This window comes from Diadema antillarum, unplaced genomic scaffold (assembly GCF_040938485.1).
Source record: "Diadema antillarum isolate AM-2024a unplaced genomic scaffold, OU_Dant_1.0 seq00000522_RagTag, whole genome shotgun sequence".
Lineage (NCBI taxonomy): Eukaryota > Metazoa > Echinodermata > Echinoidea > Diadematoida > Diadematidae > Diadema > Diadema antillarum.
Genome location: NW_027271474.1, coordinates 484,352 through 502,500, shown reverse-complemented (window position 1 = coordinate 502,500; position 18,149 = coordinate 484,352). Strand labels below are relative to the sequence as shown.

At 39.8% G+C, this 18,149-nt stretch overlaps 2 protein-coding genes across 2 annotated transcripts in view; one reads left to right on the top strand and one right to left on the bottom strand.

Annotated features, from left to right (window-relative positions):
- The window catches only part of LOC139734287 (serine/threonine-protein kinase PLK1-like), a 90,589-nt gene that overhangs the window by 34,650 nt on the left and 37,790 nt on the right, over nt 1–18,149 (top strand). The window lies entirely within an intron of this gene.
- LOC139734285 (uncharacterized) lies at nt 10,131–11,515 on the bottom strand. Its single transcript, XM_071645079.1, has one exon. It carries the CDS (start codon nt 11,497–11,499, stop codon nt 10,474–10,476), a length of 1,026 nt encoding a protein of 341 aa, XP_071501180.1. The 5' UTR covers nt 11,500–11,515; the 3' UTR covers nt 10,131–10,473.

Genomic DNA, 18,149 nt, shown 5'->3' with positions numbered 1-18,149 from the left:
CCTTTCTGGTTAATCAGGTTCAAAAGTAATGAATTTTTGAAGTTTCTGCCAAGTCACTGCTGGATGAGAAGACTACTACAGCTTGTGATGTCACATGTGTACAGTGATATAAAGACAATATAAAGAAAATTCAACATACTTTCACTTTTCTGGTGTAATAAAAGAACAGTTGATTTTCTTCTTTAAGAAGGCAGGGGGAATGATATTACCCCTAACATATGTCAGTGACAAGTCCAGGAAATGGTGCACTTTTTACAAAAAGTAAATTTTGTGAAGTTCTCTTTATACTTTCCTTATATCATTCTACGCATGTGACATCATACAATGTAGTAGTCTTCTCATCCAGCAGTGACTGTGCAGATACCTTAAAAATTCATAACTTTTGAACAGATTATCCGATTTTCCCCAAACGTTCACTGATGTGTTCTACTAATATTGCTGCATTCACTCCATCCACATGTATATGAAGGGTGGACTTGTCCTTTAATCAGGTAAGAAATGCTCTGCCAGACACTACCCGAATGGAGACTACTGTAATACCTACACAGTGTTTCCTTTTCTTGTACTCTCTTCTTCTGTCTCTATCTGTCTGTCTGTCTCTCTCTGTCTCTCTGTCCGTCTGTCTATCTGTCTGTCTGTCCCTGTCTGTCTGTCCCTGTCTGTCTCTCTGTCTCTCTGTCTGTCTATCTGTCTGTCTGTCTCTCTCTCTCTCTCTGTCTGTCTGTCTGTCTGTCTCTGTCTGTCTGTCTGTCTGTCTTCTTTTTCCTGGTATGTTCCTCAAACTGCTATGCCTACACCGATCATGTTATCTGAGATTTTTCTAAAAATACATCTTGATGGGAATCAACAAGGAAACCATCAATTCCAGCTTGGTTTCGATGGCTGGAGTTTGGCTTTGAACAAAGATCATTCTGACTTCCCACTCATAGATTACTTGAACAGACAGTTAAAGAATTCATTTCTTTAAATTTAGATTACAGATATGCCTTGAAAGTCTTTTGCTTAATTACTATGGCAATTTTAAAGCCATAGCTTGCACTTTTTAAAGCTAAAAGCTGTTGAAACATACATCACAAAAATCAAAGACAGATATTCTTTGACTAGTACAAAGTTTACTCTGGTTTTGTTATGAGTCGTTGTTTTATATATGCCTGTATGTGGCATGCGATACTAAATCAGATGTTCCCTGATTATGTATTCTTCACAAATTGAAGGTAGAAAGAATAATGTTCGTCTTTCAGCAGCTGCTTTTTGATTTTCTGCAAACAGAAGGAGATTTGCTACACACAAATGTCACAATGTGACCACAATTTTTTGGCAGTGGGCTGTAATTGTCTGTTGGCAGTCGTGTGAAAACATTGTACATTGTATGTGTTTGACACCTCCACATCCTCATTCATATGAAAAGACATAAAAATAGTGGTATTAAACTGACAAAAGCTACTACGTATCTTAACTTTACAACTTGGCAATGGTATAAGGTAGCTCCAAGTGCTCATAACTTGATACAGCTTGTGGTACTTTGCCGTTTGTATGTAAATTGTACTTGTAAAGTGCAACGTACCTGTTTAGCAAATGAGAGCCACACTCAGTGCCTGTAAATCCTATGACTGACCCTGGGATATCAAGGTGGATGTATTACACATGTGAGTGTTAATCATTCAGTTGCAAATCTAAAATACAAGACATATTATATAGGGTCATTTATCAACTCACTTTGGGCACAGAATGAAAGTTTCCAAACAACTTTCAGATAGTTTTGGATTGTTGATAAATGCAAAGCTGTTTTGATTATGGGGTTAGAAATGTGTTTCAGAAACGGGAAAAAATATGTAATTGCTATGAAGTGCATTTAAGCAAGAAACATGTTTCTGTAGACTTGATAAACACAAGTCACTTTGAAACATGTTTATAGCTCGAACCTGCTAATGCCAACCACTGCCAACTATAGGCCTACATCTCCTATCCGAGGGTCAAACTGGGTAATGGAGCTGTGCAGTGACAAGGCTTCCCAATTGACTCATGACAGAGTTGATAAATGTAACAACTAGAGAAATGCGAACAAAAGTCATTTGCAAAAGCGTTTTGATAGTGGGTATTGACATGCATTTCAATCATGGGGAAGTTGATAAATGCAGCCGTATATAGGGCCTATATTAATAAAGGAAATTCTCCTTTGCTGTATGCACAAACTAAAGAAGATAATATCTCGAGGACTGTGAAGTCTTGTTTATAGCTGAAGGCTGTAGAAAATTGCAAATGGCATCATTGTTTTAATGCACAAGACAAGCTGCATTCTAATCAAAATACCTATAAAGTATAGGACCCACAAATATTTATAGTCTACCCTAAGCTTTTCTCCATATGTGACCGGCGACAACGGTTTCAGGCAAAAGTCGGGCATTTTGAAAATCCATTTTTTCACTGAATCACATTGCCCTTTTCCTAAGTAAGCTTTGCATTGATATAAAACACTTGCATTCTTCGGCACCATAAGTGGGCATGGAAAGCGAAATAAAAAGCACTTTTTAAGTTGTTAGCCTGACAAAATTGCGAGAAAACGGGCTTTGAAGATTCACCTCTTTCTCAAAGACAATGTCCGAGCAGCGATGCGAGGTGAAAATCAATCATCCGTACGATGGTGCCAATCGATGTTAAGCTCCGCCTCTAGCAACCACATCGCCTTCTGATTGGCTCACTGAGAGAGTCAAATTTCCCGGGCACCCTTCCTAGCAGCTCAGTGTATGGAGCCGAAAAACAATGCGGTTCGCTCGGGTTTGTTTTACCATTACGTCTTTCAAGATGGCGGATACGATAATTGCACGTATGGTGTACATGTGTATGGTGCATGCATTACGCAATGGCATCCACACGCCATGACCATGTGCATGTAACGGGAGCGGGTGGCGAATCCACACATTTACAAATCGCGTTTTCATTGTTGTTGATTTGACTTTATCATTGCCGACCCTTTTGAAGGCAGATAAATGACAGTGCTGGCAAAGGTCACGCTTCCTGTTTGTTTTGCTTTTACAAGCCGTGCATATGTTGTTTGGTGGTGTTAATTATATTAAAACAAACAAACAAACACGACTCGATCCGTGCGATCTTGATGTGTAGTATTTGTATATAACTGGTTTCACGTGACCTCTCCTTTCCTCTCATCTACCTTCCCTTGAGTCAGTCTGCTGTAATAATTTTTACTACATGTACAAGTAGACTATTGTTTTTTTTTTCTTTTCACACAATTATGTCGTGCTACGTACATGATATTTTTTTCACTTCCGTTGTCGAACATTGCGGTAGAATAGGTTGGATAGAAAGCCAAACGAAGAGCACGCACTACAGCGTATAAACCACTATAGCAAGAACAATGGAGCATGTAATCTCATGCACGCGTGGTTGTGGACAAAGCATTCCTTAAACGCTGCAACTGGTGTCTCCGAAAGCCGAATTATGTAAATGTGCGCGACGCACCAGCCAATCGCATGCGAGACCTCGCGCCGTAGCAACGCTGGGGATATTGGCGCGGCGTTCGAAAGAAGCTCGAAACTGACGAGTGCGATCCAACATAGGGTGCTTAAGATTCCATTTTCGATAGGAAAAACGTAGTCTTATGCTACGAAATTTAGTGTAGATGTAGAAAACATATCGAAGATTCGATTTCTGCAAAAAACTCAAATCGACAAAAATAATGGTAAAGATCTTTGTACCCCGCGTAGGAGGAAATTTGCTCTTGCGACTTTTGCCTGAAACCGTTGTCGCGGGTCACATATTCTGTGGATGTGTAGTCTCTGTCCAAGTCACCAGGTTTTGTCAATTGCACCTGATTGTAGTCATTGAAGCATATACCTACAAGGATACCATCAACTGGTCTTCATGGGGCCGAATGCAATGGAATGTTGTGTAGCGGATGTTTTGCTACTTGGGATCGGTTGATATTAATTCTGAGAGGTACACATCATAGTAAAAATGAGTGGCGACACAGTTCATTTGAGTTTCCATACGTGTGCTTTATTTGAGAGGCGTTTTGGAGGCGATCCTCTCTCTTCGAGCATCAGAATCCAAGTCTTCTTCTCTGCATGTTATACAACTTGTAATTCACTTCATACATTCAATCATGAGTATTACACTGTTGGTTACCATAGATCTGTGGGTTGTAACACACTATGAATGGGTGAATGGGGGTGGAGTCTTCATGTTAAAGAGGGGTTTTAATTGGGCAAAACTTTGGTTGTTATAGGAACAAAGGTGGGACTAGTTTTATAAAGGAGGTAGTATTCTTGGATTTGGAATGAACAACAATTCTAAGTAATCAATGGGGGAACGGCAGGATGTTTAGGTTTGGCTTAGCCTGGTCGTAAATTAGGTGGGGCTAGAAGTACCCAAGGGATGATGAAGGTCGATGACTCACTGGATGAGGAGAGCATTGGTAGGGGTCATTGACTGGTGGAGGTGAACTGGTATATGGGAAGAGGTAGTCATAACTTTGTGTATCATTACACAACATCCCTTTTGTTTGAAAATTAAGACTCCTCTCTTATTTTTTTTTTTGAGGGGGGATGGGTTTACACACAATAATTCAGTATATACTGGGTGACAAAATTAAAGGCGATTGACCATGTACAAAACATGCTTGTGAAACCGTTTATCATAGTTCCAAACTCTTTCATACTTTCTCTCTTGCTCAAATCCCTACAATAATAATATACAGTTAAATCAATTAGACCAATTACTGTATATGAAATGCACGATGAAGACATTTAAGTTCTTCTTTAAGTTCTGCTTAAATGACTTAGTCGTGCCAAGGGGGTATGATACATGATGATATGAACTTATTTTACCACTGAGTGAACTTTCCTTGTCTGGTATGTATTGTTGGGAACTATTCAGGTTACCAAGTCAAAGTATACTTCATATTCAATAATGTCTATACCATTTTTAGGACATAGATTTAAAACAAGTCAAATTAAATTGTGCAGACTTATGCACTATAATAATACATGTATTTACAAAATGTTGTGCAGACTTATGCACTTGTAGACAAATCATTAATGTGATCTTGCCTATCATAAAACAATGGCAATTCATGTAGCACAAAACAAAGTAAAAACAATTCGCTGGTCATTATTCTGTGCAGTGCGATAAACAATCTGATCCAAATAACAACCTTGAGTGCTTGTATCTAATGCACTATCCATACATATGTCTGTGTAATAAAATCATTGGGAAGATAATAGGAGCGCTCAAGGAATGAAAGTCAAGTCCATGATCCAGGCAAAATGTCATTCAATTTTGAAAGACTATCATAGAATATCATGGCTTACAAACCTTTCCTATTAAGAGGAAATCTTTCCATATGACTAAAATAATAAAATGTAATGAACGTGAACTCGCGCTTTCAAGCGAGTTAAACATAAGACGAGTATTCCAAACTCGTAAAGCATTCATCAAGAAGATGGAATAAATAAATCGTCCATAGACAAGTCATTCCAAACTTGTACATTAAAAAGACATAACAAGTGACACACTGTGTATCACACAGAATCCATTTAAAGGTCCTCTAGACTTATAGAGGCACAAAATGATAGTACATGAAGTTAAAGTGTCGCATACATAATTTCTATTTACAAAGTCACACATACAATTGTCTCATGAATTTCTTGGGTGTTCCAGTTACAGGAATATTCTTGTCTGCCAAGATACTTTGGACCAAGTCATGCATGTCTGGGTATAACCCGATGTTCCACCAAAAACGTATGCCTTGAGGGTCATTATCAGTAACATTCCTAACAAATGAAGTCAGAACTTGTAACTGTCCAGCCTTGAATCGCCCTCTGTGTAATGACATTTCATTGTCTGTGGGGGCACTCATGAGCAAATAAAATTGCCTTTCTAGGTCAGGCTGTTGCAGGGGGGTGGGGGCGGCTATGCCATCATTTGAGGGTAGGGAGTCAACATAATCTCTGTCATTGAATGGGTCAGTGGTTTGCATGCACATAATTTGGTCAGCAGTACACTCTGGTCTGATTTCGTCATGCTCATCCATGAACTGTACTGACGGCTTGTCAGATTTTTGACCAGTCTCGTTTTGTGCTGCTTTGCCTAGTCTTTCTTTCAGTCGCTGTATGTGCGTGATCGGTTTTCTGTCATCAGACGCTTTCATGAAACAGGGTTTCAGCCTGTTGAAATTGAAAACATCTCGCAGGATTTCTCCCTTGAGAGTTGCCAAAATGTAGTGGGTCCTATCCAAAATCTCATGAATGACCAGGGGTCCAACCCATTCAGCTGCTATTTTTCGAGAGTTAGCAGTGAGGGAAGAGGATGTAGGCTTGTACAAGTAGACTAGCTGACCTACTGAGTAGATCGGTGATTTGTTCAGTCTATTGGCAATCTCTGCATTCTGCTTGTTCTGTTGTTTTCTTTGCAGTGAAAGCATGGTCTGAGAAATGTGGTCAAATTTCTTTTTGAGATGGACCACATATTCATCATACGTCTGAGAAAGTCCATTCATGGGGTTGAAGGTCAAGTTGGTTAGATTTGGGGCGTCTCGGCCAAAAACAAGTTCATAGGGGGAATGGTCACCTAAATGTGGAGAGGAAAAGGAGTTGTAGGCATAGCATGTGGTCGAAATGTATCTTACCCAGTCATTTCCAAATTGGTTAAGGTTGATTTTGAGAAAGTCAGAGAGAGTTCTGATATGTCGTTCTACTTGTAGGCTACCGTGATTGGCAACACTAATTACTTTCTTGTCAATGTTCAGTGCGTCACACAGTAAGGTCAGTAATTTGCCGGTCAGTGAGGCAGCAGCGTCGGTCACGATACATGATGGTGGTCCAAAAATACATATCACTTTTTGGATCAGTGCTTCGCATATTGTTTCCGCGTCTAGCGTCTTTAAAGGCGCACAAACAACAAATCGAGTGATTTCATCACAAATCACCATCAAGTGTCTGAATCCTGTCTGTGAACTTGGCATTGTCTTGAAGTCTAGACTGATACGTTGGAATGGTCTGTAAGAGTCGGGTATTCGCGTGTGAAAGGGTCTGTCCTTGTCTGGTTTGCCCTTGAATTGCTGGCAGCGCAAGCAAGCTTTGACATAATTGTTAATTCTGTCAAACATGTTGGGCATGTAGTAGTTGCGTCTAATTGTCAAGTAAGTCCGTTGGGTCCCTTGGTGGTTGCTAAGGAGGTTGTCATGGTGTTGGGAGATGATAGTGTCAGTCAAAGATTCTGGGATAGCTAGTTGTAGCCTGAAGTCACCGTCCTTTGTGAAGAAAAGTCTGAACAGTAGGCCGTCACACAAAATGTACTCTTCAGCCTTTAATTTCACTGTTTTGGCTGCTCTTTTGTCACTAGGTAGAATGTCATGTGACAAATAGTCATAAACAGGCTTGAAGAAAGGTGAGGTTTGCTGTTCAGTCATTAGTTGTCGCATGTCAATGGGAAGGTTGTAGTCTCTGATTATTTTCCGTTTGATCAAGTCAGTAAACTTGTCTAGCTCATGTTGTTTTGGGATGTGTCCAGCTACAATGTTGTTTACCTTAGTGGTCAGTGGCTTAGGCGGGGTGTAGAGGTCAGGCGGTACTTCTCGGTATTGGTCGTTAGAGTTGTGCCTGTGTTGGTGTTGGTGGTCGTTATGTCTGTCAACTAATCTTGGTTCGTGAAGTTGAGGAGTAACAGGTGTATGTCGAGTAGGAGGTCGTGTGGAAGGGGCATGGTTGTCATGGGAACGTGTGTGGGAATGTGTAGTGACTGGAGTTGGGGCTGGGGGTGTGTCATGTTTTGGTTCTTGTCTCTGGTTGGTTGGTCGTGCATGTGTGTCATTTGTTTTGCCAAAGGTAGGTTTAGGGGGTGGACGTGGGGGAGGGGTTGTAGTAGTGGGAGATGCTTGAGGTGTTGGGTCACTGGCACGTGGAGGAAAAATGTCTGGGATTGTAACTCCCATCTGTTTTGCATATGCACGTGTCATGGGTCGTTCAACTGGCTGGACGGGGTGAAGAGTAAAGTCACTCTCGCTAAACAAGCTAAAGGAAAGGGGAATTACCTGATCTATTTCCGGGTGCTGTTCACTTGGAACACGGGAAAGAAAATCTGCTAAAACTAACTCTGTTCCTTTCTTGTAGCCAATCTTAAAGGAATATTCGGATAATTTGAGAAGAAGTTTCTGGAGACGTGTTGTGCATGGTTGTTCTTTTGACTTTAAAATTTGGACAATTGAACTATGGTCCACAAATGCATTGAATTCACATCCTTTCAATAGATGCTTAAATGCTGTCACATTGATCAAAAGGCCAAATAATTCCAATTCTGTAACACTGTATCTTTGACATGCGTCAGGTAAGACCTTCGAATAGTATCCAATGATTCTCTCTTGTCCGTTTATGACTTGGGTCAAGTACGAACCGGTTGCAGTCCGTGAGGTATCACTATACAAAGTGAAGCGTCCTGTGCTCTGGGGCATATGTAGTACTGGGGGATTGGTCATTAGATCCTTAATCTTGTTGAAAGCTCTTTCATGTTCGTCAGTCCACATGAATTTGTTTTTCTTCCTTGTCAGTTGGTGCAGGGGTTTAAGTATGGCCTGAATTTGTGGAAAGAATCCTGCCACATAATTCACTGCTCCAACAAGTCTCCTTACTTGTCTGGGGGTCTTAGGTCTAGACATGTTACGTATGGAGGCACATCTGTTATTCATAGGTTGAAAACATGCCTCACCGTCCTTATTGATAGTAATCCTGTGTCCCATGTATTCTACGTCATTCCTGAACAGTTTGCACTTTTTCGGGCTGATTTTCAGTCCGTTGTCAGAAAGTGCTTTTAAGACTTGTGTCAAGTGTTGTTTATGAGTCGTCTTGTCGGGGCTAAATAAGATAATGTCGTCATGGTGGGCAATACAAAAGTCATGAGAGTAGGGAATTGTACCTAAAATGTCGTCAATCTTGGCTTGAAAGAGTCCCGGGGAAACGTTAAGTCCTTGTGCTAGGCGTTTGTAGTAGTAGTGTTTACCTCCATGGTATGAGGCAATTCCGGTGTATTTTTGCGCAGATTTTGAGAGGGGTATGCAGTGAAAGGCGGATTTCAGGTCAATAACACTCATTACTCTAGTCTCTGCGTGTCCGATTCGTTTAAGGGTCTCTGTCAGTAGGGGAAAAGGGTGGTTTATTCGTCTGATTTTGGAGTTCAGATGTCTAAAGTCAGTCACAACACGTTTTTCCGATTTGTCCTTTTTAGCTACCAGTAGTACTGGTGATGTGTATGATTGTGGTCCGATTTCTAGTATTCCTAGCTTCACAAGTTTAGTAAGTTCCTTTTCAATCTGTCGTTTGTCGGGTTCTGTGGCAAAGTAGGGGCGTATGAAAAATGGTGTGTCGTCAGTCAAGTCAATGTCGACTTCAAAGTCGGGGCAGCTGGAAAGTTCGCCGTACAAGGAAAATGCAGGCCTATTGTCTCTTAGTAATTGTCTCAATTGGTCCTTCTCAGTAGGGGACAGTATGCTGTTGTTTAAGTCAATGTGTTCTTTAATTATCTGGTCTTCAGTCATGCTTGCAATTGGGTCGCTGGGGTCAAGGTGGGGGTATCTCTTGAGGTTGTCTTGTCTAGTCTGGTATCCATGGTTACCAGCTGGACGTGGGGTAGAGAGTTGGGTGCTGTAAATATTGTCTGTGTGCCGGTCAGTTAAGGTCACATTCACTTTGTCAGTGGGAAGGGGCTCAGACACAGTTATGGGGCATGCCATGTCGAGGTATGCAATTGGTCTGCCTTTTGCAAATTGGAGGGGTCGGTCAGAAGTATTAGTCACTAGTATTTGAGTCCTGCCCTTCATCAATGTTACGACCATGGTAGAGGGGCAATGTCTACCAAGGTAGTCGTTTGCAGTCAGTATGACGTCAGTGTTACGGAATTGTGGGGGTGCCTGTCCCTGTAAGGTCATGAGCGTGGAGTCTTTAGGGTTGATAGTCACTTTGTTTGTCGGGGAGAAAGATACTCGTTTCTGTTTGATCTTGAACCTATTGTTCCTGAATGTCATAGTCCCGTTTAAGTCCGATAGTGTATTCGTCCCTAAAATCAGGTCAACGCCAACAAGATTCTCCACAACAAGGGCAGAAATTTCAAATTTGTGTCCCTGAATAGTGACCCTGAATGTAATCGCCGACTGCGATTGAAGGAACTGCCCGTTCCCTAATCTAAACCGTGTAGGGGCTACTTTTTGTCTTTTCAGGTTGGAGAGATGCGGGGTCGATTTCACGTACCTGTCCGAAATTAGAGTCTTAGTCGCGCCACTGTCAAACAGTATGAACATGTTCTTACCATTGTCTAGTCGTCCTTTAACAAAGTTTCGATCAGTTAATTGTAGATCGACATCGTCAGTCCCTAAGTAAGTCGATTTCAAGTTGGAGTCATGGTTGGGGTTTTGCCTGTGATTCTTACTACGGGAGGAGGAATAATGAGCGTTATTATTGTCCTCCCGCCCTAAAAATCCTGTGGGCGTGGTCCGTAGTATGGTTGTTGGTCGTAATGTTGTTGATGTTGATGTTGGCTGTGATAATAGTGTTGTTGTTGTTGTTGTTGTTGTTGTGCACGCATGTCAATGTCCCTTAGTCTTTTGCGACATTGTCGCCAAACATGTCCAGGTATGAGGCAATAGTCACAAATAATGGAGCGTCTGTCATTGCGCCTGGTGTAGTGTGGCACGCGGTCATTGGGATGGGGGCTACGGGTATGGCTGCGATGGCGGTTGTTTGTATATTGGCGGTCGCTACGATATGGGCTTCTGCCCGCACTGTGCTCGCGCTTGCGACCTCTGCTGGAGGACCTCGAGTGGGGCGGTCCCCGTCCTCTGTCACGAGTCCGTCCTCGGGTCTGGTCAAGTGTGTCAAGTTTAAGGGAGTTGAGGTCGTCCTTTAATCGGTCTATTTCGCTCTGAGTGGCGAAGGTCAAGTCTTTAGTCATAGGTTGTTTGTCTTTTTGTATGTCTAGGTACAGCTGCGCTTTAGTAGCTATTTCGTCGCAGGTCTGAGTAGTAGTCGATGCCGACATGAGGACGGCGGCACGGCAGTCATGGGGTAATGAGTCCAAAAGTCTATGTCTAATTTGGGTTTCCCCATAGTCAATGTAGGAGGCTGCTACACGGAGTCGTTGTAGGAAAGCCTCAGTACTCTCGCCGTCAGTCAGGTGTAGAGTGTTAAAGTCGTGTACGTTGGCAAAGTCTGATTTAGCAGGGCTAAATCGTCGTACAAATGCTTCACGCAGGTCACTGAATGTCTTAAAGGTTTGTCCGTCAATCCAAAGTCGTGCTTGACCTTGGAGGGTTCGTTTGAATGTCTTGAGTATTTGGTCGAAAGAAGTGGGTTTTGTTACGTCAATGTTATGGGCGTCAAGGTAGTCAAGAAATGTCAGCATGTGGGCTGTTGCATCGTCCCGGTCAAGTTTGTCCCCCGAGAAGCGGGCGGGTAAAAAGTCAGTTTGTCTGAGTGTGGTCGTGGTGGTGGTAGTCATTGTTGATATAGTTGTGTCAGAGTTGGTCTTACTTAAACAAAAAAATCGAAAGTAGGCGTACGCGTTCCTTACTACTTGGTGAACAAATACAATATATACAATCTACAAATCTAACTTAATGTAACACAACTCTCATACGAATACAATGCACGCTCTCTCACACTGGAACAATGAAATGTGATTGGTTTCACTTACCGATTGGGTCAGGCCAGAGAAGAACAGATGAATTGAATGCACAAATAAAAACTTTACAATAATGTCAACTTGAATATGTCAGTGCCAATCCGGGGCTTGTTATAAGGGAGTCAACATAACGTAGAGTGTCAATGTCAGAAAGTCATTGTTTGGTCCTTGTCCAGTGGTGTCCAATGTTGTTGATGTCGACAGCTTACAACGCGATGGTGATGATCAGGCGGTGATGATGAGAAGTGATTGTGATGATGGTGATAATGCTGGCTGCGATGACCTCTACTGCGATGATGGTGCGGAGATGAAGATGTCGGAGGTGAAGATGGTGGCGATGTCGATGTTGATGCTGATGGTGATGATGGCGGCTGGCGTTGCGATGATGTTGTATTTCTTGAGGTCATGGAAGTGGCGCTCATCTCATTCTGGAGAGCAATGTCGTCGAAGTCAGTCGGGATAAGTCATCTTGAGTTCTGATCTCGGGAAGCTGAAACTTTCGTTGGCCACAGCAACAGATGTCAGTCGTATTCTTATTCTCGGAGCGCCGGGTTCTCAGGCGGATAGTGTCGCAAGTCATGAACAATTGTTAACAGTCAATGTTCTGTCACAACTGCTGTACGTGTTGAATTGTTCAAATCAAACCGGGTTCTCCACCATGTTGTGTAGCGGATGTTTTGCTACTTGGGATCGGTTGATATTAATTCTGAGAGGTACACATCATAGTAAAAATGAGTGGCGACACAGTTCATTTGAGTTTCCATACGTGTGCTTTATTTGAGAGGCGTTTTGGAGGCGATCCTCTCTCTTCGAGCATCAGAATCCAAGTCTTCTTCTCTGCATGTTATACAACTTGTAATTCACTTCATACATTCAATCATGAGTATTACACTGTTGGTTACCATAGATCTGTGGGTTGTAACACACTATGAATGGGTGAATGGGGGTGGAGTCTTCATGTTAAAGAGGGGTTTTAATTGGGCAAAACTTTGGTTGTTATAGGAACAAAGGTGGGACTAGTTTTATAAAGGAGGTAGTATTCTTGGATTTGGAATGAACAACAATTCTAAGTAATCAATGGGGGAACGGCAGGATGTTTAGGTTTGGCTTAGCCTGGTCGTAAATTAGGTGGGGCTAGAAGTACCCAAGGGATGATGAAGGTCGATGACTCACTGGATGAGGAGAGCATTGGTAGGGGTCATTGACTGGTGGAGGTGAACTGGTATATGGGAAGAGGTAGTCATAACTTTGTGTATCATTACACAACAGGAAATCAATTATCAGGTAGTATTTTTTATTACAAACACGGTCTACTGAATATAATTCCCATAAATTTTTTTATTAGCCCTTTGGTCCATGCGTTCTTGTGACTTCCAGCTGTTCATTCCAGCCGAGTGATTTATGCGATGTGTAACGACTAGATTAGTGCCGCTCATACGCTTCACTGATCATCTTTATAATCTACCTCCCAGGGACACACACATGTGATCTCAGTAATTTATTTTTTGTTCTCTTCAGTGGCATTTTTTTGTTTTTGGTGGGGGTCAAAATATATGTGCTTTTATTCTTGTACAAATTGCTCAGAATTAAGATTCATGTAGGAGTCTATACCCTAGCTCAGTTAAAGGTCCTGCTTACCTCCTTTGGGAGCAGTGATTTTAAAAAAAATGTTCAAGATATCACTTTTCATGCATATTTGTAGGTCAATTGACAAAACATCCTACCATATGATATCATTATTTTTCTCATTAAACCATAACTGTAGACAGTTTAGTCTAGAAACATTTTTATTATGATTATTGTTCACATTTTGTATGTATAGCAATATACTTACATTGATTATACTTGTTCAAATTTTTACATTGTTTGTTTCTATCCCTAATTCGCATTTTAGAACTATTTTGAAGCACTAATGCTGGGTTTTTGTTTCATCTGCAAAAGGTAAATTACGCCTTTAAGAGTGTCAGTGCTTTTACTGTTAAAGGAAAAGGAGGACATGTTAAGCAGTTGAAGGAAATTGACCGAATTCAAGAATTTGGTCGATCTGTTCATTGTTTAAAGGTTAAAGGAACTACATCAATGCAAATGCACATTGACTTGTGTTGCTTTTTGAATTCCTCAATTCATCACTTTAATACATGGTCACATGATTATCTACATGGTAAATATTTGCCACATATCTTATAATGATTTTCTGCCATTTTTCTTCAGATTACTTGTACTTGGATACACAAAAAGTAAATTAAAAATAAAAAAAAAAACCTGCCAAACCAAGATTCTGATTCTGGCATTTTTTTTTTTTTTTTTTTTTTGGTCAATCATTGCTGAGCACAGATATGATTATATGAAAAGACACTTAAATTCACCTTTTCCAAGACTGAGCATAACTGGCATGTTCCCATGTTACTAATATGATTTGAGACATTGCTGGGAAGTCTGAAGAGAATAAAGAAATCAGAAGAAAAATTGTAAAAATATTATTTTAAGGTACATTTATGTGGCACATATGTAGATATTATTGTGGCCAAATAAGCGATGATCCAGGTATTTTATTACAAGTCAGCATACATTTGCATTTACTTTCTTAGATAGCTTGATCTAGGAAGTATAACTATGAAACCATAGTGTCTTGAAGTACCACTTCAAGCTACGAATTGAGTTTATGTCTCAGTCTTTCTTGGACCATTTTTAATTTGTTGCAATTGTGGACTTTTACATCGATGGCTGATTAAAAAAACAAACAAATAAAAGCACCTCTGAAATAAAGGGGAACCTCAGAATCAAGTAGTGCCGGTCTACTGAAACCATACGCTGGATTTGTTGTATACTGGAAAAAAAAACTTTTATAATCTCACAGGGAATTAGTTGTGGTAAACCTTTCTGTTTGATCTCTGTGCGGGTAAGGGGCCTGAGATAGTGAAGAGGGAGAAGAGAGGGGAAAAAACAGTCTTTGATCGCAGAGTTCAGAAGTACAGGAGGAGCTGAATGTCCCTGGATAGTTCAGGACTTATTTCTGTAAAGATAATGATTTAGGGTGGGTTGTTACAAAGTAGATTGAACTTGCTAACCACTCCTATTCCCCCAGAGGCACCTGCCCTTAATTAGGGGTCATGGAAAGTTTTCCCTTGAAATATAAACTATGAGTCGTTTTGAATTTGACACCTGAATCATATTAATTGCTACTGGGAGGAGACTGAAAAGTGATATCTTGTACCTGGTTTGGCGACAAAGGATGTCATTGTTACGTTCATCAAGCTCTATTTTTGTGGCGGTATGTTTGTCTGTGTTAAGAAAACAGTAGTTAATAGTCATTATGGATATCAGTCATGTATTCAGCTCTGCATTCATACTAATGTGCTTGTGTATGTGTTTATCCCATGGAGTCCTTAAGAAATTTTGCTGGAGAACATGTCTATCTTGTCATCTATATCTTTAAATTGGACAAAGATTAGATGGGTTTAAAGTCTTAAATCTGTACAAAATCTGACAGAAATGTACAGGAGAGATATACTTTTTTGTTGTTGCAAATATGAATTCTCCAGATGCTAAGCTTTGAATCGATAGATAGTTGTCATACTTCATTACAAGGAAAATAAATAAAAGAAAAATCAAAGGTTAGAAAATTATATTGCCAAAGTTGGCTTTATGCACAGTTTTTTTTTTCTGCATTCTATGATCTCCAACTTTATAAGGGTAAAGCGATGATACTCCCCGTATTTGTTTGTATCTATAGATGTATCTGTCTATCTACGGATCGATTGATTTATATCTACTGTATCTATCCATGAACAATGACACACATTGTATGGTATGTATTATGAACAATGCTCCCCCCCAAAAAACAACAACAACAACAACAACAACAACAACAACAACAACAACAACAACAAAACAAAACAAAACAAAAAACAAAACAAAACAAAACAAAACAAAAAGAAAAGAAAATTGAAAAAAAGTGAAACAACAACACCACCATTCAGCTAGAAATGAGGCTAAGTATCTGGGTGATAATTCCCAGACCTCAATGTACAACATATACTGATGGATGAGGTGCCTGAACATGTACATTCACAATTTATTCTTAGTGCATCCCTCAATCCCTGCCCCCACCCTCTTCCCCCTATAATGTGAGTCATTGGAATGACCCTCACAGGAAGTGTCTAAAGGAAGAATCTTGAGGGAGATCCCATCTGAAATAGAGGATGAGGAGGGGAAAGCCAATAAGAAGACTGTGTTGAATTACAGTAGAGTCTTTCAGTTTGGTCCCAACTGTAGTACGGCATTACAAACAATATTGATGTACTATACATTACTGTTATACAAACATATCATAGCGTATACCCTATACCCATTTCCTTTTCAGCTGTTAAGAAGCCATGGAAGGGAAATATCTAACATCAGTCGTATTATTAGACCTTGCTCGAATCTTTCTATGGAAACCCAGAAATTTTTGCATGCATGAAACTTTCAAGAATCTTGCCAGCAGCCAAGATTCGTGAAACTAAATGCATGCAAAAGTTACCGTCTGCACAACGCATTTAATGCCAGTCAGCAATTGGTGCAAGTTTCATGCTAGGCAAAATAGCTGTCAGCTCCAGTTCCTGAAAGTTTTGTGTTGGTAATATTTCTGATTTTACAGTACCATGGAAAACTGTAGCCCAATTCTTGCAAACAAGAAAGGCATGTTTGTCATGACTAACTTATTACATGTAATGCAACAGTATGCTATACTGGTATCCCTATCTTGCATGGGCCAATAGACATGTGGAAGACAAGGGGAACGATGACACATTCTACTGCCACTCTCAAAAAACCACCACTTAACCACACACTTCAAACCTGGGCAAAACATAATTTTGTCATACTTCAACAGCTGATCAGCTTCAGATATGTTCCTGCACTGTCACTCATATGTCTCTCCATCCTCTGTCTCTTTCTCTCTGTCTACCTGTTGTATCTGTCTGTCTTTCCATTTATACGTCATCTATCTATCTATCTATCTATCTATCTATCTATCTATCTATCATCTATTTATCATCTATCTATCTATCTATCTATCTATCTATCATCTATCTATATATCTATCTATCATCTATCTATTCATCATCTATCTATCTATCTATCTATCTGTCTGTCTATCTATCTATCTATCTATCCATCTATCTATCTATCTATCTATCTATCTATCATCTATCTATTTATCATCTATCTATCTATCTATCTATCTATCTATCTATCTATCTATCATCTATCTATCTATCTATCTATAAATCTATCATCTATCTATCTATCTATAAATCTATCATCTATCTATCTATCTATCTATCTATAAATCTATCATCTATCTATCTATCTATCTATCTATAAATCTATCATCTATCTATCTATCTATCTATCTATCCTCCTATCTGCACTGTAGCTATAACGTACATTTTAATTACATGAATTTCTTGAGAGACGAGATTCGCAAAATTAAAATACACATGAAAGTTCTTGTCTACACTATATGCATTGAATGCCAGAGGCAATTTGCAAAAATGTCATGCCTTGATAAAGGCCGTCGGCTCCAATTCGTGAAAATTTCATGCCGTAAAAAAGGCCCTAGGCTCTAATTGCGTGAAAATTTCATGCCGTGAAAATATCTTGCCTTACAGTATCCATCTACCTCCCTAACTATCTATCATGTATCTATCATCCACAGTAATATCTATCCACCTATCTATCTATCTATCTATTCATCTATCTATCTATCTATCTATCTATCTATCTATCTATCTATCCATCTATCTATCTATCTATCTATATCTATCTATCTATCTATCTATCTATCTATCTATCTATCTATCTATCTATCTATCTATTTCTATCTATCTATCTATCTGTCTCTATCTATCTATCTATCTATTTCTATTTATTTATCTATCTAAATCTATCTATTTCTATTTATCTATTTATCTATTTAAATCTATCTATTAGTCTTACTATCAATCTATCTCTATCTATCTATCCATCTATTTATCTATCTTTCTTTCTATCTGTCTGTCTATTTATTTGTCTATTTCTATCTATATCTTATCTCTGTCCTTTTCTTTTTCTCTGTGAGTATGCTGTGGTATAGTGGTTGAGTCCCTGGGTACTGAAACAGGAAATCGTGGGTTCCTAATCTGCCAGCACATTTAGTATGTACATTGAACATTCCTGCACAGGTTGTTGTTGTGCAACCACATCCAGTTTGACGGCATGTTAGTATACAATTTAATGTGTATATATCAATGAAAGGTGGAAATGTTGGCAGGGCCTCTGGCCAAATGAAGATTTAGCTGGATATCATTTTCAGCATGCAGTTTGAATAGGTTAATGCCCATTACTAAATAGGAAAATTATATCATGCAGATATATGACCATCAACATACAATATGAACGATTTTGCTGTTAACTAGTTATTTTGCATTTTCTTACCAATTTTT

What these genes read in the sequence shown, in the direction of transcription:
- LOC139734285 (XM_071645079.1), bottom strand. Translation starts at nt 11,499, where the DNA reads ATGACTACCACCACCACGACCACACTCAGACAAACTGACTTTTTACCC.